Here is a 22,738-nt window from a genome sequence, read left to right as displayed (position 1 = left end):
TTAAAAATATTAAAAATAGAAATCTTTTATATATAAGCAGCTATATTTAAATTTTTATTTAAATATCTTTAATAGGGGTGGAGTTATAAAAGGCTAAAATTGGTAGATTTTGGTGTGTTTTGGGGTGGCTCGACCGGGTGGCTGGCTCGACTGGGTGGCTAATACGTTATACGTATGTCCGCTAATTAATTCTATGGTCTGAGCTTGCTGAGGTAAGGGAAAAGCGCCGTCACAGACCCATGAGATAATGCCCCACCAAGATTTCATCCAACTCCGATTACTGAACCACACCTTATAAGCCTACCTAAGGAAGTCGAGCATGCCCAATAAATTCCCAAGGCGTAGTAATCATGAAAGCTAGCTATCCCTTGGAGAAGCCTATGTCCGAGGCATGCAAAGCGGCTGCGAGTTGCTTAGAAAGGAGACTGACAGCACATTCCGAGGCCCTTAATCCTCGGATGAATAATTACTGATTGTGGCAATAAAACAAAACCAAGATGCACATACATGTAAACATGATGTTTTCTTACCAATCCATTGCCTATATAATTGGTTTACTCCCAGCGTTTGGCACTTAGACTTTGAAATTCCAACCTGAGCATCTCAGACAACGGTCACATATCCTCTCTAAGCCTTGCTCACTCTAACCACGACAATTCATCAAAATACTTCTGCCCTTATCATATCAAGGAAAAGGCAGCTAGCAATGACTAGAGAACTTGTTTTCGTATGTACACTTGGCAAGGTCCAGGACTCTTATTTGAGATTAATCAACCCCACAGCTCACTGGCGCAGCTGGTTTCGTCGGCGCTCAGTTAGTCAACGAATCTCTCAAAGCGGGCTACCGCGTTCGAGGCAGCGTCCGTAGAGATGCCCAAGCCAAACAACTTAAGGCACATTTTGACCCCCAATATGGCGACAAGGCCGAATTTGTGATAGTGTCAGATATGACTAAAGATGGCGCATATGATGGCTTTTTAGACGGCGTTGACTACATCTTCCATGTAGCTTCACCTTTGCCATCCAGCGTTAGTTCTACCTCCATGATACTGTAGTTGCCTGTCTTATTAACATTAGATAGGGTACAAATTGGAAGAAAGACTACATAGAGCCTGCTATTCTCGGCACTACTAATATTCTCGAGGCTGCCACAAAAGTTCCCAGTATCAATAGAGTGGTCATTACCTCTTCATTTGCAGCCCTCAAACCTATCGATGGCTTCCCTGAAGGTGTTCCGGATAAAGGTTCGTTTGTCACGGTAGATCCTTAGCAGACTTTCATCAATTCTGCGCTAAATATGCTACATGTTTTTAGTCGCTAAAGTTTATTAGAATCAAATGCCGCGAACGTCCATTTGTCCCCGGACTTCCCCTTCGCTAACAGCGGGCAAGCATATGCCGGCTCCAAGATCCTAGCCGACAAAGCGACCACTGAATTCGTACAAGCAAAGAAACCACATTTTACAGTCACAACGATCCACCCCTCATTCATTTACGGGCATAATTTGCTACAGTCTTCCTTTGCGGAGCTGTCCCCTAATAGCACCAACGGGTGGCTATGGAAAGCTCTGCAAACGCCCAACCCAACCCATGGCAACCGCGGTGTTCATATCGCTGATGTTACCGAAGCTCACTTAAGAGCTCTAAAAGTAGCTACGGAGTCGGATCCTGATATGGACCCGGATAGTTGGAGCAGTGGAATCGGAAAATTCATGCTCTCTGTGCAGCCTTTTGATTGGAATAAAGTCGGTGATTTTGTTAAAGAGAAGTACCCTCGAGTGGGGTCTAAGGTTGAAGGCTGGGAGATGAAGGGAGGAGTGGTAGATACGACTAGGGCGGAACAAATTCTAGGGCTGAAGCATTTTAGATCGGTAGATGAGATGGTTGCTGAGGTAATTGAGCAGCAACTGAGTTTTGCTGATTTCCCCCAGAGTTTGTAACTAGAGCCCTCAGTATGTAATTTTTAATAGTGTAATCAGTACTTTAATTATAACTCGAGAAGCATTACAACGATAAATCTTGAAAAGGTAAATATCCATTATTCTCAAAGGCTAATACCAGGGTTGTCGATGATGAATGAATGAATAAATAGGCCAAATATTATATTCAATTCATAAGCCAATCAAAATATCGCGATATCAATGAATAATTGCGATATCTTAGATGAAGGTAATACCACCAGTCTTAGCATGGTGTATTACTAAATCGATATAGCCGACTCCTCCCTAGAAGCCTCTACCCCCTCCCCCCCTCTAACGTTCACTAAAGGCTATCTCCTTTAGCCCGATACAAGTCCTCCTCTTACCCACGACTTTAAGTGCTCCGATCGCTTAATATTCATTAGCCTAAGCTTTGCCCGTTACTAGGTAATTATCCTTTGGGCTTCTAAAAATATTTACTTTAGTTTAAATAATATAAGTAGTATAGATAGGGTATCTATCGTTATATAGTAGAGCGCTAGGTAGTTAATTTAATTACTTAGATTAAGCCACTAATTAAGGGTAGTAGTACTGGTAAGAAGATTGGTAGAAGAGACGCTGATAAAGTATTTAAATTTATCTTTAATTATATTAAGAATTAACTACTTCTTATTCTAAAGATTATACTCGTTTGGCTCGTAATTGCGAGCGATAGCTTTCTCCTCTTGTATACTTATCCTTATCCTTATTTACTTAAAGCCTTTAGGCTATATTAACTATTAGCTCCCTTTAAACAGCTTTCTAGTTATAATTAATATAGGCCTTCCTTCAGTAAGGAGCTAATAGAAAGACTATACTATATATAGCAATTTTATTAATCTTAAAGTAGTATTTATTAAAGGTGTACAAGCTGGTTTAAATATAATTACAAAGCTTTAAGTTAGTTACGTACTTATATAAAGCTAATTTAAAGCATTTTATTATAAAATCTATTCGCTAAGTAGGCGGGGCCTAAAGGTGGAGAGATAGAATACGGGGTTTTCTCATAGAGTTTTCTCCTCACATGTATATAAGGCGTAGTCTGCGTGGGCCCGACAGGGATCCGAATCGGATGTTAAGTAATGAATAAATAATAAATAATAAAATAAAATCTATTATACAAATGATCTTATTAAAAGTAGCTTTATTACTTTCTATCTCCTTTATAACTCTCTAAAAGGGCTATAGAGAATCTCTAATATTTTTAAAAGCTCTTTAATTAGTAGGGAGCAAGAGAGTCCCTAAATAGTAAGATTACGCAAAACTAGGATAACTAGAGCAGCTAGAAAACAAATAGTATTAGACTAATGAAGGGAACTGGGGAGTCCCTAAAGGGAAGGATTATAGAAAAAGGCGGCGGTTAGGGCCTCATAGAAAGGGTGGTCGGTTGCACAGTATTCTATGGCGACCTCCCCATCTCTTGGAATAGTAGCGATAGCGTATAGGTTAGCTCGAGGGACCACGGCATTCAGCCTGCATGAATGGTTGGTGAGAGATATGTCATTGAATACCGTGATGATTGTTCCGTTTTCACTATTTTTCATGTTCTAACAGTTCCTCTCAACGCGACCGACGTCCGTGTTCGCATTAGAGCTTGTGTGGAGAACCCCGAATTGCTGCTGCTTTTCTGTACTGAGGCGATTGATTGCATCTCGAATATGGGTAGTGCCACCGGCTGACTCATTTAGAAACCAGGCCGCCTGCGCTTGGTCGGTCTATTGAGCCCAAGGTGTTATGACTGGTATTGAGAGCAAAGCTGCCTCTCCTACGATTAACATTCTAGGTTTGATCTGCTGTGTGACTGCTATCATGCCCCGGCCTTTGGCAGTGGACATGTGTTATATGCGATATCGGTGCATTTTCCGTATCGGAGCGGAGAGATTAGTTTTGATCTTGTTATCCCAATTCTGGCTGGGTTCCTTAAGCTGAAGCCTTTAGCGGTCCCATTAAATAGCTGTTTTCCCGAATAAACGGAATATTCTAGCTTTTCTATTCGACAAACACTGGATTAATCGCTGGGAGAAGCACAGAGGAAAACTTTGCACGCAGCTGAAGTATTATATTTTAGAAACTAGAAGGTATGAAAAATATTTTGAAGGAAGCTTGATGTCGATATCTCGAATTGAAATCGACAATGCCTGTTGATAGTTTTCGTAATTGAATCAGATGACGAGTACGAGACGTAAAGAATAGGCATAATCTGAACGTTCTTATAATCGCAAGACTTTATGAATCGTAGCTTGGGAATGAGGATACTGGCTTATGTAACTTATCTTGGATAACGAAAAGGGTTTGATAAGGCTTCTATAGACGTATACGAAGCTTTTGACTGAACCAAGATACTCGAGAATACTACGACGCAGTAAACCCTTCTGTAAGCACAGTGATGACTGTACATCGAGAGTATCTAGAACGACATACCTACTGCACCAGACTCCATAACTCTTTTAAGAAAAATAAACGATGAGTACATGCAAGACATAAGATATCCCGTCATCACACCTTCACATTTTTTGACGCCTTCGAAACAAGCTTCACTAAATCCGTATAAGTCTCCTGAAATTCCTCCTTATCCTCATCCTTCATCTCGGCGCCCCTCTTCCCTGTACTTCGGTCCCGTCCAACCATAACAACGCTTGTCGGCCTCTTTGTGCTGCCCGCTGCGCCTAGCTCTGCCCGTGATGTCACGTAGATGTAAGGGATGTTGTGATCTTCGCAGAGAACAGGAATGTGTGATATGACGTCCATTGGAGAAATGTCGGCGGCGATGACTACGACACCGAGGGGATCTGTGACGGCAGACGATGAGGGTGCAGAGGTCGGGGATTTGCGCAGTGCCTTGACAACTTCTTTGACACCGCGTTTAAGAGTCTTGTGTTTCGCGGCTGTGAATAGGAGCGGTTATTAGCTCTCGAGTCATTAAAGAGAGACAAGGTAAGAAATGCGGAGCTAGAAGAAGTTGAAACAGAACGTAGTAACTCTGAATTCTAACACGACAAAAAGAGAGACAAAACGTACATTTCTTAACACATTTCATAACCTTCTTTGCTTGCTTCTCATCCGCCAAAGGATTTGCAAACGGCACTAGCGCGCCTGTGATGGCGACCTCTCCATTCACATTGCCGTCCATATCGACGTCGCCATCCTCATCCATGGCTTCTTCAGCAGGCACAGGCTTTGCCGTTTCCTGCTTGGCCAGATCTTCCAGAAGCGCATCCTTGACATCACCCGTGGACTTTCTTTTCTCTTTCTTATCCTTCTTGGACTTTTTCACCACACCGTCGGTCCCGGACCGCTTCTCCTTCTTCTCTTTCTTTCCCTTCTTCTCCGATTTGTCTTTGCCCATTATGGATGCTCTCGATTGAGAATGTTCCGTAAATATGAATTGAGGAATATGGGTGGAGAGAGGTTAGGGTGAAGCTTTGATTCTAAGCTTTTCGCGGATCCAAAATTTCGAGGTTGATGCGAGCTTGCCGAATTAGGATTAGCGGAGAACTAAGCTGTTGATTATGAGCCGATTTTATCAACTGTTTGACGGAACAGCAATATTCACATCAGGAAGACTTTAATTTGACAATGTTTATCCTTATTGGTATACTTACTTGTGAAGTGAGAATTTCATCTCCATGGAGCAAGCCGTGCTTCGCTATCCAACTATGGCGTTTTCACGTATCACCAGTCACTCAAGGGGCGGCATGATGCGAGAAGACCGGTACCGCTGTAAGATAACTATTTATACAAGACTATTCCGAAGAGACCCGCGCCAGTCCGTTCTTTCAACTTTGAAAAGTAAATTCGAGCGCAGTTGCGCGTAAATATGACTAAAAGATGCAACGCACTGAGCGAATAGACACAAGAAAAGGAGTCAAGCAGACAACGCGCAGCGAACATGGTATATGCAAGAAAAGCGGTCCAAGAGAAGAAGGGAAATAGGACCGAGAGGAGACGAGTATTACTGTGCAGCTTATATGCTGGCTAGAGAACAGGGGGTGAAGAACACGCGCGTGGGGCCAGCCAACAGAAGATGCCTTGTAGAAAGGCAACGGGGGTATGAGAGGAAGAGAGATATTAGTGAGGTCCACCAAAAGTCAATGAGGAAAGAGCCCGAGCCCGAGTATGGATAGAGCCCCAGACCAGCCCACCCCATGTTCGCCATTATCCCCTAGTTCTTTGAACAGCCTAAAGAGATCAAGAAAAGGAAAACGCGCTTCGTGTATGCAGATAAAAAAGAATAAACCCGAACTCCGGGCCATGCTCCAACCAGCAGAGAGGAGATGACTGGGAGACGGCAATCAAAAATCCCAGTCTAGGTACGGAGAAAGTTAAAGGTAATAAGAGAATAAGAAAAGAGAGCAATCATGAGGGTCATTAAATCAACATTAGGTGCAGCGGCTAATAGGCCACTTGCATCTCCAGCGCTTGGACACCTTGGGATGTCATCGACGGTGTGGGAGATCCAGATCGGGAGGAAATGGCATCCTCATAGCCCACAAGAGCCTGAGAATGAAGCTTGAAGGCTTCACCCATGAGCTTGGTGATACTATAGACAGATTAGCTATGCCCGTGAGCGAAATATGAATATTGTACGTACCCCCAAACAACAACCTCATCAATCATACTCCCCCAAAGCCTAGCAACAGTTGAGCTCAATTTCGCACCGTATACGTCGACAGAGTCGTCATCGAATAGGTTGCGTAGTTTGTTGTACATGGCAAGTTCTTCCTCCGTAGCTGGCTCTTCGTCATGTTCCAGACGATAGAGCCAGAGAGTAAGAATGACCATGAGATCCATGCCACATAATGGGTGTTCAATACTCCAATTTGTGGCGGAGGTCCTAGCAACCCAGCGAATGCCTTGCACTGCAGCGACTTCAATGCAATCGAAGCATTCTTGAATGACTTTGATCATTTCCTGAGATCGATGGACTTTATCACGTGCGTTGGTCATCGCAGCAGCAACTTCGTATGAATCGTGATAACGAAGGGCCTCTTGAACGGATTTTAGATCAACAACCAAGCGCGCACGAGCGTTTCGATACATTGCCATAGCGTTAAATATCAAAGGATGTCCTTTGTGGGGAGCGCTTAGTTGGACAACGACAGTTTCAGGCTCGCAAAGATCGAGAGATTTCTCCCATGTCTCAAGTGCGAGTCGGAGCTTGTACTCAGTCACAACATCTTGGAGGGCTTCAGGACTGCGTTTGTGATACCACACCTCGAGGAAGAGAGCGTTGATCATAACACGCGTGGCGAAGGCGCTGTAGCGGGCAGGGTCTCCTTGGAAAAGGTTGTCATGTGCTTGGCGGAAAGTGATGGTGGTAGACGCCGTTAGACTTTCACGCCATGACTCGTCGTCAGAAACTTCCACATTCCAGAGGGACTCAGACGATGGAAGCTCCAGGGTGTCAAACTCATTGAAGCCCATTGCGGGAGTGTGATTGTAAGTGAGCGTAAGCAGTCCGAAGAAGATGTATACACCATAATATGTTCGGCGACATTGTTCATCCTCAATCCACTCTTCGTGATTGGGTTGAGCTCCTTCGCGAGCCTCCGATCGAAGTTTGAGTTCGTACCTGTTACCGGCGACCATCTAAATGGAGTTAGCAAAGGAATATCAGAAAAAATCATATCGAATACATACATTAGCAAGCAAACTTTTGATGGAGCAAGCCCACTCCAACCCTTTAGGATCACCACTCCAGCTTGCGAAAATCATATTGAGTAGCGTGCTTTGCATTGTCCATAGTGGGCACTTCCGTGAGCTGAAATTCTCTTTGTTCTGCAAGAATTGGCTGACAAGGACTTTCGAGCCAATGTGGAGCATGTACGCTTGATCTTGGTCAAAAGTATATAGCGCACCAATCGAAAGGACAGCGAGTAAAAGAGGCGCAGAGACTTCGGTTGGTTCGAAGGATGCAGGATGCAAGAAGGGTAAATGATGGTGGAACAGGTTGAAGTAGGTAGATAAGTAACGATTCAACACTGTCATGCTAGGCAGACGGAAGGTGTCCAGAAGAGCGGTTTCGCTATCAAAATTCTTGATATTTTCATAGATCTTTGCGCATTGGTCCTCGGAGTTAACCTGAGGAGCTTTTGTCATGGTCAGAGCTTGAGATGGACCAGGTGATCTGCGGTAGTCGACTGGGGAGACAGGGCCAAGCATAGATGGGTACGGCGACAGAGCCCCGGGGGTTGCGAGACCAGAAACGGGTAGAGAGCTGTTCAGAGAGTGAAAGGAAGGAGCTAATGCATCACTCCCAGACATCTGTCGTTCCATGATAGGCGGTAGCTGGTGTGGATGTGGCTGCATTGTACTAGCGCTGCTGAAGGTCAGGTGCGAGTCTTGCGACCCAGATATGCTAGACGAAATCGAGTGCGCTTTGGGCTCGGTCACCGAGTGGGGGAGCATAGAGTCCCAAGGCATCTGGGGTAATGACATGGCTCCAGGCGCGTACCCCACCGATGGTTCGAGAAGGGCTGGACCGTTGGGCGAAATGACTGTTTCTGGCCCGTCGCCTACGATTTCTGGCTCCTGGCTCGCCATGGCCTTGTGGTGGAAGTCGGTCATCAACATTGCGGCAGTCTCAATATCAACCATCCCATCGCTGCTGGCCTCGATCTGTTCAAGTGTCGCAGTATCGATAGGCATGGACGATTTCGACGGTCGCGGGACCGACAACTCTGACGCCTTTGTGGTTGCCCGTCGCTTGACCTCGCTGTGTAGGGGGACTCCGCCATCTTTCGCATGGACTGTTCGGTCATGTCGCAATAAGAGATCGCGACGAACAAAGGTACTACGACATTTGTCGCATTTGAAGGGACGTTCCTTGGTGTCTGTTATGGATGAGGGGCATTAGCAACACGGTTTCTCTCTTGTCGCCCCGCATCGCGCCTCGCGACGTGCGACAACCACAAACGTCAAAAATCAAGGATGCTGTACGACTTACGCGATCTCTCATGCCTGCTGCGATGCTCACTCCGGCTGAATGCGCGGTTGCAAAACTGACACTTGTACTTCTTCTCGGGCGCTGTGGTGGATTTGCGACTCGCCGAAGGCGACGAGGTGGCGGACACGAGGGTCATGTCGGCGGCTGGCATCGAAACTGCGTTCTCAAACTATGGTGACTCGGGCCGTGGTGTGGTTATTGTCTTGCCGGCCGGGCGCGCGTGGGCGTTAAATTGGTGATGGTTGATTGCACTGGCAGGTGTACTCTTTCATTCCGTGCTGTGTTGGGTTGCATACAGTAGAAAGCACCGGCGAGGCCCGGCGAAAGGTGAAGACGAGGGTGAACAAGCCGCAAGGGCGGGGATTCACGATGGGAAGATGAAGCGGTAGGGTGGGATGAGGAGAAGGGTGCAGGGCAACGAGATGATAGTTTTGTTGGAAGGACCTCGTTTAACGACCTCGAAAGGGGGCGAGCGGCGGGACAGTCGGGCTGAGAGGGCTTCGTCGACACGACAGTAGCAGCGCGGGGCAAAAGTAACGAATCAGTGACTGCTTAGGTCAGCGGCCTCTGTGGCTGTGGCTGGGATAGCTAGGTAATTTTCATTAATTATTGGGTAGGGCTGTCTCAGTTGCGAAGCTTAGCTTCCGGGCTTTGTTCTCCTGCGCAACGAGAGAGCGATGGTGTACTCTGCTGAGCATCCCTTCTCTTTCCGTCCTCGCTGCATTTCCCCTTTGAGCACCGATATTCTTGGGATGTTTATTCTTGGTGTTGTTGCGCTGCTGACGTTGTACTGCAACATGGCACCGCCCTGGCCAACCAACTCGTCCTTTTACATGGGGTGTTTTGACAGATAGAGGATATTGAACTTGTACCACCCCGTGAGCGTTCGGGTGCCACTGTCCCTCATGCAAAGAGCGGTATGTCTGTTGGGCTAATTCCTGCACATCCTCCAAGCATTTCCTTTGAAGGCGTAGCATATTTGCTTCTGCCAGCGGAGCAAGTGCATCTGCTGGCTGTCGCGTTGAGCCACCCCACACCGCCAACTACCAACCGCCCCCCTGGTTGCTCTAAGTCCCGCAATAAGTTACAGTAGGTTACGGTAGAATACAGAGGGGTTGATTGTGGCTGATGGGAAAAGTCCCCCGCGAGCCCGTCAGCCCGCCAGCCCATGACGGAAGCAATGAAAGGGGGGGGGGCGCTGGAGGCGCCCGGGCAACTTCTCACAGTGACGCCAGACGAACGGAATTGCAATAGGGAGTGTCTGCCAGAGATTGAACCCGAATATTGACGCTATTTTGGCGTGCATAGCCACGATCTAGACCTAATTAAGGAGTTACCTCCGAGAAAAACACCAACCTCAAGATTAACGAGTTCAATATGGTTAGATCTTAATAACTAAGCAGTTTGGCATTCCCCGTGTTGTAATTATTTGCCCCTTTTTATGAGTGATGCTATATAAAGATGTATTATTTCTCCCTATAGCTTTTAATACGTAGCTTCTCTTAAAAAAAGTTATATTATGGAAATATATAGCTTGTTAACGCGAATTTAGTCATATAAAAATGATAATTTTTAGAGGTTTAGTTATTAAGATATTCTACCTCTCCATTTCTACTACTAGCTTTATAAGGCCGTAGATCTACCTCTACTATATGTATCGCGTATACAAATTCTATAGAATCTCTCATTTTAATGGGTTAGATATTGCTGAATAACCTTTGTGCATGGTTGTTGTGGCTCGTCAATCTCTAGTGTCGATATTGGGACTGTTCCTACACCCTAGCGCATCTAGTTGAAAGCGCGTGTTGATCTTGGTGATCAAACAGCAGTGTTTACACCTTTTGAAGTAATACGCACGGCCATTTCAACGTATTTTTTCCATTTTTTTTAGGTATAAATCTACGCATTTGGATTAGCGTGATTCAACACGCGCTTCCAACTGGATGCGCCAGGGTGGTGTAATTGCGAGTATGGTCAAATCTCTCTATTACGATACAGTTGGTTCGGCCGCGCGTATCATACTAACATGTTTTACCACTCAACGCCGCACCTCACCAGGTCTTCATAAAAGTAACTATAACATCAACACCAAACGCTCGATTACTTTAGAAAGAGGCTAAAATACTTCTTGTAAAGCAGGTCTTTTAAAATAATTAATTTTCAAGTTAATAAAAAGCCCCAGAAAGTGGGTTGCGGCGGTGAGTGGTAAAACATGTTACCAAGGGTATCGTTGTGTTTTATAATCGGATGTAAAATGTACCCAAAATTAAAATTAGGTAATAATATTATATATCTACGCTTGTGAAGTCATAATTACGTCTCTAGGGCAAATCTAATAAATTAAAAACTGCTTATGCCGATATTAGTGGTAGGTGTTTAACGATATCATCAAAAGTCACATTGTCGTAATATTACACCAAAAAGGGCTGAATTAATGGGTGGGGATCGTAATATAGAGTGTATCATTATATACCCAATATCGTAATAAGGAGATTTAACTGTAATTTCGCAGCTATGCTGATCGACACTCTCCTCTTGTTCCTGGCACAGCACATCCATACTAGCGGTCTGAGATCAACTTCCCCGGACCCACCGAATGATTTTAGCTTCTTCCAGCGCTGCATGAAGGCACCAGGGAGCTCTCGAGTTTGAAGAAGCTTGAGATGTCATTCGAAAATCATCTCTTTTTGAAGCGGTGGAACAGGCAACCCGGATTGGGAGGGGCACCTCATGCAAATGCCGGCAAATCGCCTTTCTTTTCTCTCTGCCCCGCTCCGGGGATCTCGGGAGGGGGACCAACTGGGGCTCTCTTTTCGATTTCACGTGGGCCACACGCGGAAAAAAAATCGATCGAAAAAGGTCTCACAAGAACTCTCGCACACCGAGGGCGTGTCGGCAAAATAGCATGCGACTCAACCCACCCCGGGGCAGCGTTTCAAACCGATGCATTGAATAATAACCACTCCACCACTTCACCACTCCAAGAGCTCTTAGCCCCTCCATTATGATTATCTCTCATGTCGCTATCAGACGGGATGGTATTTCTCATGTCTCGACCTCCGCGCTAGAGCATTTCTCGCAATGCTCTAGAATAGGAGTTTCTGCCTGGGCCTCATTGTTTTAGACTCGCACGCTGCTAAAGAATGAGTATGCTTTCGGTGCCCTCGGTGTCTGGGAAGGTGGTGAGGGGATTTTCGTGTCATGATAGGGCCGGATTTGCCTTCCAGAAGGCTGAACAATCCCACGTTCTTCCACCCCAAGCCGTCCATGCCCCAGCTTCCATAGCAGCGCGGGCTTGGAAATGACTCGGGCTTTTTGTCCGGCGATGGCTGTTTTTTGAACCCAGGGCTTTGGAAATTAGCTTCCATCGTTTGACGCCACCGTCGCAGGGGTCCCATTGCTTCCGTTTCCACGCGAAAGTCAATGCGGTAATGCCGGACTTGGCAAAGAACGGGGCTCCCTTGCCTGACTCTTAAGTTTTCCGTGCCATCAGCCCTTTACCCTTTCCACGGACGAGGTTCGTAAGCTTTTCTCTAAAATGAATCATAGCACTTGTCAACTTCTCTCTAGCACCCTTTGACAGACTTTACCTGCGCTCATAAGTTTTCTGTTACAGCGTAAGGCTGGGGTCGATTCAAGAGGATATCCGGACATACTTCCTCGTTGGGAAACCATTGAACTCGTCCGAGAAAACACAGCTAGCCTCACCGATCAGAACTCGTTTACAGGACGCGACGACCTTTGTTGTCAATTCTCAACCCTGGTATTCTAGATACATGAGATGAACTGCAAGTCTACTGCCTCTCCAACTGCGCGTGTGCAGAAGGCCAGGCGAGAGATTGAATGGGGGCAGCCTGAACGAGATGTAAGGTCACAATCTTTGATGATTCTCGACATCCCACACGCGTCAGACAATCCTGACGTTTCTTTGAGCTGACGAAGACAATGAACATGTCCTTGATGTGCCTCATATCCTCCGGGAGATTGGCGTATGCGTTAATCCTTAATGCTTGGCACGAAAACTTCCCGTTCTCCCGCTAAACGGGAAGTTTTTGTGCCAGGCATTAAAGGGATTAACGCATATGCCAAATCAGCGAGCGTTGGACCGTTGCGTGAATCGCGTGGAGTGCACAACATCAGATGCGGTGAACCTTTAACTATGAGGCGAGGGTGCAAAATAAGTCCATCGGTGCTGCCCCCGGCCTTGTAAAGGAATGCTGCCGAACTTATGATACAACGTTGTGCTTCTACCTAGGTCACGTGTATGGCAACAGTTGGGCAATCTTAGAAGTCCAATAAGCCAACGTCCCTTTCTAGCGCCTAACCAACGACCACTCACACCTCCCCTACTACCATTTTTACCTTCGACTGTGCGCTTTAGATTTTTATTTGCCATAGACCTCTCTATAGGCGCGTAGACAACAGCTTTCCCCCCCATGCAGGAGTCCTAATTCAGCTCTTGAGCGCCCAGGCGGTGCCACACCCCCAGCCCAGTTGCTCCCTTGGCCTAATTGCACAATCATCGTGAGCGGAAAACGCGCGAGGCAAGATTTCCATAACTGTCGCGTCGTCTGTACGAAACCCCGCATTCTGAAAGATCTTTGTCGAGATTCCGCTCTAACCGAGCGGAGCGCCTTAGAAGGAGTCAAAGGACACGGTGAAGGTCCACGACGCCGATAGTTATCGACCCTTTTGCCCGACATGAACGGCTTCAACGGAACCGTTGCTCCCCCTGGCGGGATGTACGTGCGGGCTTTGTACGATTACGACGCCGATGATCGCACCAGCTTGAGTTTCCGACAAGGCGATATCATACAGGTAATAACACAACTTGAGAGTGGATGGTGGGACGGCGTGATAAATGGAATCCGAGGATGGTTTCCAAGCAACTATTGTGCTGTTGTGCCTCGTCCGACGAACGGCGAAGAGGAGAGAAATGGCGGGGATATGCAGGAAGATCCTGAGACTACCTCCCTAGGTGGGACAGAGTATAGCAACTCGGATTCAGAGTCGGTGAATGGAAACGATACCTCTCAGCTTCCTATCGAGGGAGCCGAGAGCAAGGAACAAGAAGAAGCTGCGTTCTGGATTCCGCAGGCTACTCCCGATGGAAGGTTATTCTATTTTAACACCTTAACTGGTGTGAGCACTATGGAACTTCCATTGGAGACACCAACCTCTTTGACTGAGAATGGTCCAAGGGACCGCACTAATGTATACATACCAGATCAAACCCGCCCGCCACCAGAACTTATGGCTGGAGGATACAATGTAGAGGATACGGACGACGAAAATTCGGCTTCGGATTTCGAAGGACATGCGGGTATGACGGGTTCACACGGCTCTCTGGTGAGTGCAATGTGATTTGGAAATACTTGAGATATTGCTGACAAGAAATTCACCTAGCCTGGACGGCGGCGTTCCTTCGTATCTGATGGCGTGTCACCTGCGACATCCATGGACTCTATGAATGCCACTTCACCTATTACTCGGTCTCTCGACACCAACGGAACCAGCTTCTCGGCCGCACAATCGACGATACCCCCTATCGGGACTACCACAACCTCTTTTGCAAACAACCCCCTCGGCACTCCTATGGCATCTGCAATGTCTCGAAAGTTCTTTGACGATTCAAATCCTGTGCCTCTTACATGGAATAGGATGGTAGAAGATATGCGACGGGCTGTTGAGCGGTATCGGCAGTCAATCAATAATGGCGATCGTTCCGAGTTTGTAAAGAGGGCAGAAGACATATCGGATCACCTCCGATTATTGCTTGCTGCAGGCTCTGGCACAACAGACAATCATTCTGGTAATCCTTCAATCATTTCCACCAATAAGGCTCTTTACCCCCACTTTCGTGAGACTATGTCGAGATTTTCTAAGCTGGTCCTATCATCTCATATTGCAGCCGCGGATTGGCCTCCTCCAGATTCGTACTCTAAGTGTCTAAAAGAGGCTGATGGGGTTTTGAATGGTGTCTATGGATTTGTGGAGGTTGCCAGGCAACAACGGGGTGAAGACATCCCGCGGCTGATTCCTGGTTTTGTTGTAGGAAGCTATTCGGGAGGGAACTGGCAGAATAACGGCTTGGACGACCGCGACCCGGCGACATCAATGTCATTCATTGATCGGGAGGATTATGAACCATACGTTGAGCCGACTGTTAAGCTTGATGCTAGGCTCCTCGAAAGATTAGAGGACCTTAAGCGTATGATCGCTTCGAGCATTCGTCGCTTGGATGAGCATTTGGTACTCCGTGAAAAGATTATTACTCCGTACAGGCATCAAATTATTGGCGATACTATTTGCACTGCTGGAGGGAAAGTGCTCGACATCTATAAACCATGGATTTCGACTGTAGAATCTACCAATCTTTCCGCTCTCGGCTCGACGTTGCAAGGGCAACAGTTGGGTGAGTTCAGCATTCAAAAGCAAAAGATATACGACCTAGTATCTGAACTAGCTATCGCCTGCCAGGGAGTCGCTGCACCGCTCGCTGACGAGTGGGCGGAAACCCGGGGAGATTCTCTTGAAGACCGGATAAATGCTGTTAGGTCGATATCGAGAGAACTCGAAGCGAGCACGACACAATTATTTAATATACTCCAGCAGCTATCAGATGCGATGCCGCTGGCAGACATGGCGATACAGAACCATCCGCGTCGGAATACTGACAGCGATGTTACAAATTTCCATCCTCGAGGCGCTTCTGGAAACAACCGCCCATTATTGAAAGATATGGTCCAACCGAATTCTTACACAGAAGGAACATCAATCGAAGATGCAAGGACTGAGGGCTTTAAACCTAATGGCAGTAAAAAGATTGAGAAGTTCTTCGGAGAAGTCCCCGCTCCGATGGCTGTTGTTGAGGAAGTGCCTGAGTTTTTAAAACTTGATCATGAAGGAGAGATCTCTTACGATAATAAAGCTAACCCACCACAAATCCGGGGAGGTACTCTTACTGGGTTGGTAGAACAACTTACTCGGCATGATCGACTCGATCCTGCTTTCAACAACACTTTCCTTCTCACATATAGGTCTTTCACTACTGCCTCAGAGCTTTTCGAAATGCTGGTGAAAAGGTGGAGCATCCAGCCTCCTTACGGTTTAGCAAAGGAGGACTACCAGATTTGGGTGGACAAGAAGCAAAAGCCGATCAGATTCCGGGTTGTGAATATTTTGAAGAGTTGGTTCGATAACTATTGGATGGAAGGCAACGACGAAGACGCTAGGGTTCTGATCCAGAGGGTGTACAGCTTTGCGAAGGATCACGTGGCAACAACTAGCACTCCTGGCGCTGCTCCTCTTATGACATCTGTGGAACAACGGTCGCGTGGCCCAGACATGCCAACGAAACGGCTCGTCCTGACGCTTAACACTCAGACTCCACAGCCAATTCTTCCCAAGCACATGAAGAAGCTGAAGTTCCTCGACATCGATGCCACAGAGTTTGCTCGCCAGTTAACTATTATTGAATCACGATTGTACGGAAAGATCAAGCCAACGGAATGTTTGAACAAGACCTGGCAAAAGAAACTGGCTCCAGGCGAATTAGATCCAGCCTCCAATGTGAAGGCTCTCATTCTACACTCAAATCAGTTAACAAATTGGGTCGCTCAGATGATTCTTACCCAACAAGATGTTAAGCGGAGAGTTATTGTAATCAAGCATTTCGTAAATGTTGCAGACGTAAGTGCTAGGCTACTCTATACCAGTTTCCAGACTAATTGTTTCAGAAATGCCGGGGGCTTAACAATTTCTCTACTCTGACCTCTATCATCTCTGCTTTGGGCACAGCGCCCATTCACCGTCTTAATAGGACATGGAGCGCGGTTAATGCTCGTTCGATGAGCACATTAGAGAGCATGCGAAAATTGATGGGCAGTACAAAGAACTTTGCAGAGTATAGAGACACGTTGCACAAAGCAAATCCCCCTTGCATACCATTTTTTGGTACACACATACCTCCCTGACCTTTTCCTTGCTACTCTAATTTTATTAGGTGTATATCTCACGGATCTTACTTTTATCGAAGACGGCATCCCTTCGCTTATAAAGAAGACCAACCTTATTAACTTTGCGAAGCGTGCAAAGACGGCGGAGGTCATCCGCGACATTCAACAGTATCAAAATGTGCCATACCCTCTGCAGCCGGTTCCGGAGCTGCAGGATTACATATTGACGAATATGCAATCGGCTGGTGATGTTCATGAGATGTATGACACGAGCTTGCAGGTTGAGCCTCGCGAAAGAGAGGACGAGAAGATAGCAAGGTATGCTGAATTTGTAGCGTCAATCCGGCCACATCGCTCCTCAGTCTTTGATTGATTGGCCGGAACATGCTAACTGGATGATTTCTCCCACTTCAGGCTTCTCTCAGAGTCCGGATTCCTGTGATGATACCCCCGAAGCATCTAGTTGATTGACTTTGTTGGGCGTTGGTTATTTTGGTGCGATATTCTTGGCGCGATCGGCATGGCGTATTCATCTTCAGGACGGGGACATGTATTTGTGATGCATGTTGATCTATTCTCGGATCCCTAGTCTGTACGTAGTTAAGCCTCTATTTTATGCCCCTGATGTAAACTCCAATATTAAGGCACTGTGCCGAGCTTCTTTCTCTTGAAATGCTTGGTATTCCACGTGTGAAAGGAAATCCACGTGCTTGTTTGAACATCCTGTCCTTCTGCTAGGCGGTTACAGGCCGGGCCACGGGCTTGCCTTGCTTCTGAAACGCAATGCGTAGCCGCGTTCTAAGGGTGATTGGTGCATTTTCTGCACATAATCTACCTGGATGACGTTTTGCGAGTTCGTTCCTGCCACACCCTGGATTCCCATTTATATATCCATCACAGAAACCTTTTTTATTATAATTTATACTCTACAGGGGTAGATTAAGGTCTTTACTATGGGACCGTCAGATTGAATCTGAACTGAAAGTCTGGCAGAAAGAGCGCGCTCATTGCTAATTTTACAGTTTTTTTAAATTAATTTTGGTTGTTTTAATGGCGCGCCTTAACCGAACTAAGCATCACCCGGGTGGATCGCTGCTTCTAGCTCACGGTGCTCCTACTCTGGTCTCCTGCCCGCTGCCGATCCCACTTCAAGCTAGTTTCCCCTAGATTTCCAGACACCAATCCGAACTATCACGTAAAATTCAAATCTTTTCTTTCGTTCGCACTACAATTTTCTGTGTCTTTCTTTCAGTCGCTCCTTAATTTTTCCTCATTCTCTCATGTCGTCATTCTTTCACACATCCATTGACCTACTGTCATGGCTTCTTGTAGCTCTTGCAGGATTATGTGAGCACTCTTGGGTTTCTTGCGGCTTTTAAGAGCTCTACTAAGACACGTACAGCTTCAGGATATTGCGAATGCGGCTACTCGGTCAATCAGACAACTGCTTCCTCCTTTGAAATCTTCACCGACCTCCTCGAGACCGATTTCCTGCATAGTGCAAATCTGACCGGGGCTGGCTGGATTCCGCAGCAATACAATGTGACCTCCAAGGCCGCTCGAGGTCCATACGGGAAGCAATTCATGATTTCGAATGTCGTGGCAAACCCACTGAAGGACAAATATTCCTGGACGGGTAACAGCATCAATGGAGGTGACGCGGGCCTCCAGCTTTGGGTACGGGCCAATGATAGCGACGGCTTGATCGGGTCTGCGGAATTGGCAGCACAGCGGACAGACTTGTTGTACGGAAGTTTTCGAATTGGAGTGAAGATGTCTGGTGATTCAGGGACATGTGGTGCCTTCTTCTGGGTAAGGGGATGGTAAAACGGCCGACATTATTCCCGCAAGGATGACTGACTTATGGTTGCAGTTCAGAAACAACTCTCAAGAGATCGATATGGAATTCCTCTCGAAACAGTTCAATGACTCAAGCAGCGCCGTAAACCTAGTACTTCAAACGCCTCTTTCTATGGCAGCTGGCTTTGACGCGTCCAACACTGCAGATTTCAAAGTCGAGGCACTGCCGTTTAGGCCAGATGAAGAGTTTCATGAATATCGATTCGATTGGTCTCCGGAAAAGGTATCGTTCTACGCCGACGGTCAATGGCTTCACGATATGACACGTTATTCTCCAAACAGCCCTGGACACCTAGTACTGAACCACTGGAGTAACGGAGATTCGTTGTGGTCAGCGGGCCCTCCACAAAGTGACGCAGTTATGACTGTTTCCTATATCAAAGCATACTTTAATTCGTCAGACCCCGCACGACAAGAAGCATATGCAGCACGCTGCCCAACCTTAAATCCAAATGAAGTCTGCGAAATTCCTAATCAAACAACACCGCCTGACTCTTCCGGCGCAAATGGCAACCAGACTGCGCATACGTACTTTTTCTCTCTGGACACAGGTCATACGCCGAACCAGACTGTTTATAATGCAACGAATGCCACACATAGTGGAGCGACAAGCATATTAGGAGCCTCACGATCGGTTTCCTTGTTGGCTAGCATGCCCCTGTTCGTGGTAATTCTTACCTGGACATTCGCTCTGTGAGCGTTCTAGAATCCGTTTGGCGAGCCAGCGATAGAGTCGTTTGGAAACGTCAGATCGGGTTTGTGTTTTACATGAACAAAGCGATGTTCTATTTTACGGAGTAATGGCGTTTTTAATGACTAAAAGCGGGATTGTGCTCTGGGTTCTGTTGCTCTCGCATGCTGTGCTTGTAAGAGCGGCGAACTTGCTGCGTGCCATTATGTCCAATGCGTTTTAGTAATTTCGCTGTATTATATTCGGGAGGAATGTCTTCTCCTATGATTATTGCTAGCAGCTTGCTGTCATGCCTTTTTATTGTGGCAGTTTTCTTTTCCGTCACATTAGCTGGCGTGGCGGGTGAATGCTCTATGCTATCATGGAGGTTACGCTTTGTAAGTACTTGAGATATGTAGTTGTACTATTGCCTTCATTGACTTGCAGAAGAACTACACCATCTTGCCAACTCCGATTGAAAGCGCGTGTCGATCTTGGTGATCAAACGGCAGAATTTATCCCTTAACCTAGTGTCCTACGAGGATATGCGTAAGCCTTAGGAACACCAAACAAATCTAGCTTTCTAATTGGCCAGTTCCTTATCGATAACTACAGGACGAATTCCACCGTGTTAAGGATACCTTTTGAAGTAATAAGTATAACCATTTTAACGTATTTTTACCTACATTTGGGTACAAACGTACGCATTTTGGTTAGCGCGATCAACACACGCTTTCAACCGGATGCGCCAGGATGGTGTAACATGGTTCTATGCACCCCTGGCGGCCCGTTTTGGCACTATGGCGCTGAACCCTGCGACACATCTTCGTGTCCAAAGTTTCCGACAGAATACGAGCGATTTGCGAGATCTGGGAAAACTAAAATGCTTGTGCTGACGCCATGAGGCGCGAAGTTTAGCCATGGACGCCAGCTCTGCCATATTCGAAGTCTCGCTCAGGGGGGGCGTTGTTGCCGTCCCCTAATCGAGACGGAGATTTCAGGTGGACTCCAGGGTGAAGGAATCAGCCAACCGGGTAGCAATAGGTGGCGGAACGGATTTCGCTTGGCAATAGATATACCGTCATGACGGTTACAACCGTCTCTCCAAGCTGAGATTGGGCTTGACGCCGACGCTTGGCCCTTGATCAGCCAGTAATGCTGCTGTGTGCAGGTGCCCTAATGCAGGTGTATTTGTATGCTCTTCCTCCTTTCATATCCATCAGCCTTCCGACAGCGATACTGCCAGGTATCCACTTTCCAACATAATGTCCGCCGTCTTCTAGCGTTGCTTCTCTCCTCCATCGTCCATGCTTTGATTGATTCTCTGCGCCTTGCGACTCTTCCGTTGACCGAAGTCTTTTCACTTTTTCCAGTCGCTCTCAGTCACTCATTGTTGTCTTCCCCTAAAAAATACTTCCGCTCCTTACCGTTCCCCCGCTCCGACTCCGAAGCTGTCTACGCAATCCTGTGTTACTGTGGAAATATCCTGGTTGCATTATTGAGACACTCGTTGCATTTTGTCGCTCGCTGAATTCCCGGTGCTCAATTTTGGCATCGCTGGGTTACGACAATAGATTGTAACCGTCCACTCATTCTAACGGAGATACCCCTGGCTTGGACAACGTCGAACGCTTTCTCCCCCTCAGATCCAGACCTAAGCAATCAAGCTTTCACTCACTTATCAAACTCCTGTTTTGATTCGGAGAATCATATCAGGACTGACATCACCTTGGCGGCGTGTAACCCAAGTACCGCCCAACCTTAACGGCGCCAAAAAAAGTGAGCCCAGAGCTCTTGAGCCTAGACCAATCCAGCTCTACCACCTTACAACTGTACATTCTTTGGAGTACATAGGACGCCCCCTGTTAGACCTTTGGATAGTCCTCCGATCGAAACACTTGGATAATTTATTAGCATTCATAACCACAATGCGGTTCTCAACTTACACATCACTCCTCCTACCTACCCTCTCGGCCTGCTCAGTCTTATTTCCTCGCCCGGCATACTCTCCCTCAGTCTCAACAATACCAAGCACGCCTACCGCCTCTCTAGGAAATGCGACAGCACCTCCTATTGCGGCAGCCACGGCTGATCCTGCTGACCCGAACCTAGAGTAAGCCTCCTTACTCTAATCCCTTAAGACCTCCCTTCCCTAAGCCGCACCACTAACACACCCGCCTCACCAGACTCCGCGAAATCGTCGCTGGCGCCGCAGCCACACTCACGCAGACGGCCGCGCCGGACGTTACTACGCAATGGGTCGAAACCACCATCGGCGGCGTCGTCACCTGGGTCGCACACGTCTACACGCAGACGTTTGTAGAGACCCCCAACCAGCTGCCGGGGCCCGGCAAGGGCGAGATCGGCATGGGCACGCTTACGGGGCAGGTGGGCGTCACGAAGACGGTGGATGCCGGGGCTGTGGAGACGGCGAGAGGCATGATGTGGAAGAAGGGTGTTATAGCTGCTGGAGCGATGGTGGTCGGGCTAGTGGTGTAGCAGCGGCCTCTGAACCGGTTGCGAAACACGGGAGGGTGTGGTTTTGGATACGCGGGCCCTCTCGGATCAACCCAGCCTAGCCCTGATATATTGATGGGGCTCTTTGTGATGAGGAGAACGCGACCTGCCTACCTGCCTTTGCGGGACTCGGATTGAATGCATTTTCCGCAATGACGGCCTTGCTCTTCCGCTCCTAGACTTTGACGACGGAAACGCAGCAGCTTTTATCTTCGCTTCGGGAAACTGTCTACATGTTTTACCTGCGACGGCTGGCAGCTTTAGATCCGACGGCGCAGGCTTTTTGATTTAGACCTTATATGTTTATTATTATGTCCCTGCGTTTTTAAAGCGAGGCGTTGAAAGACTAGGATTCTACAGCTGGGTTTCTCTATCAATAATTTTTTCTCTCCGTCTCTTTGCGTGCTTTGAGCGTGTGCCGAGTGTCTGGCCACAGCGACACGAGCGCCTGCTGGTGCGCTGCGTGGTATCAGACGCCTGTCTCGCACTGAGACTCGGATAGTCTGGCAGCGCACTAGTTATCGCTCTTATGGGGTTCTCACGGCGCACTGGCATGATACTCGGCGTCATACCCGGCATTTTGTGTACGGCTGTATCTAATAGCGCCATCCTTTCCTCCACATCGGCATTTTGAGGTGGATAGCTGGATCAAGGTGGGGTGGTACTAGGCGTCGAAAATAGTTCATGGAGATAAATCAAACCCATAAATATTAACGTAAACACAAACATAACCACGCATAAGCTTACTATGGTATCAGACTAAAATATTGTTAGTGCCACGCTAAGCAGAGGTCAACACACTAACTAGACAAAGCAAGGGAAATGGGTAA

At 47.2% G+C, this 22,738-nt stretch overlaps 6 protein-coding genes across 6 annotated transcripts; 4 read left to right on the top strand and 2 right to left on the bottom strand.

Moving 5' to 3' along the window:
• Nucleotides 1-782: 782 nt before the first annotated feature.
• On the top strand, nucleotides 783-1,939 carry K441DRAFT_580498 (NAD(P)-binding protein; the record flags this gene model as incomplete). The annotated part of the gene is made up of 3 exons (XM_067644382.1): nucleotides 783-1,028; nucleotides 1,082-1,248; nucleotides 1,324-1,939. Coding segments are annotated over 3 exons (1,029 nt in total), but the record flags the coding sequence as incomplete, so codon positions are not given.
• A 2,514-nt stretch (nucleotides 1,940-4,453) lies between these two features.
• Nucleotides 4,454-5,087, bottom strand: K441DRAFT_580524 (L30e-like protein; the record flags this gene model as incomplete). Its single annotated transcript, XM_067644384.1, has 2 exons — nucleotides 4,454-4,842; nucleotides 4,976-5,087. 2 exons carry the CDS (start codon nucleotides 5,085-5,087, stop codon nucleotides 4,454-4,456), a joined length of 501 nt encoding a protein of 166 aa, XP_067499659.1.
• A 1,262-nt stretch (nucleotides 5,088-6,349) lies between these two features.
• On the bottom strand, nucleotides 6,350-9,054 carry K441DRAFT_689623 (uncharacterized protein; the record flags this gene model as incomplete). Its single annotated transcript, XM_067652321.1, has 4 exons — nucleotides 6,350-6,497; nucleotides 6,549-7,546; nucleotides 7,598-8,790; nucleotides 8,904-9,054. The coding sequence occupies 4 exons, from the start codon at nucleotides 9,052-9,054 to the stop codon at nucleotides 6,350-6,352; spliced, it is 2,490 nt and encodes an 829-aa protein (XP_067499658.1).
• Nucleotides 9,055-13,643: 4,589 nt separating this feature from the next.
• Nucleotides 13,644-17,234, top strand: K441DRAFT_580551 (ras GEF; the record flags this gene model as incomplete). Its single annotated transcript, XM_067644387.1, has 4 exons — nucleotides 13,644-14,252; nucleotides 14,310-16,595; nucleotides 16,643-16,859; nucleotides 16,909-17,234. The coding sequence occupies 4 exons, from the start codon at nucleotides 13,644-13,646 to the stop codon at nucleotides 17,232-17,234; spliced, it is 3,438 nt and encodes a 1,145-aa protein (XP_067499657.1).
• A 907-nt stretch (nucleotides 17,235-18,141) lies between these two features.
• Nucleotides 18,142-19,418, top strand: K441DRAFT_580534 (glycoside hydrolase family 16 protein; the record flags this gene model as incomplete). Its single annotated transcript, XM_067644385.1, has 3 exons — nucleotides 18,142-18,208; nucleotides 18,264-18,673; nucleotides 18,735-19,418. 3 exons carry the CDS (start codon nucleotides 18,142-18,144, stop codon nucleotides 19,416-19,418), a joined length of 1,161 nt encoding a protein of 386 aa, XP_067499656.1.
• A 1,703-nt stretch (nucleotides 19,419-21,121) lies between these two features.
• K441DRAFT_248246 (uncharacterized protein) lies at nucleotides 21,122-22,076 on the top strand. The gene is made up of 2 exons (XM_067640754.1): nucleotides 21,122-21,504; nucleotides 21,578-22,076. The coding sequence occupies exons 1-2, from the start codon at nucleotides 21,320-21,322 to the stop codon at nucleotides 21,888-21,890; spliced, it is 498 nt and encodes a 165-aa protein (XP_067499655.1). The 5' UTR covers nucleotides 21,122-21,319; the 3' UTR covers nucleotides 21,891-22,076.
• The last annotated feature ends 662 nt before the right edge of the window (nucleotides 22,077-22,738 follow it).

Source organism: Cenococcum geophilum (genome assembly GCF_001692895.1).
Source record: "Cenococcum geophilum 1.58 unplaced genomic scaffold K441scaffold_49, whole genome shotgun sequence".
Taxonomy (NCBI): Eukaryota; Fungi; Ascomycota; class Dothideomycetes; order Gloniales; family Gloniaceae; genus Cenococcum; species Cenococcum geophilum.
The sequence above is the reverse complement of the archived record's forward strand: the minus strand, read 5'-3'. Positions and strand labels throughout refer to the sequence as shown.

Bases quoted from the DNA above. Each gene is read 5' to 3' on its own strand.
- K441DRAFT_248246 (XM_067640754.1), top strand. From the start codon at position 21,320: ATGCGGTTCTCAACTTACACATCACTCCTCCTACCTACCCTCTCGGCC. The intron at 21,505-21,577 runs GTAAGCCTCCTT...CCGCCTCACCAG, and splicing joins CCTGCTGACCCGAACCTAGA to ACTCCGCGAAATCGTCGCTG.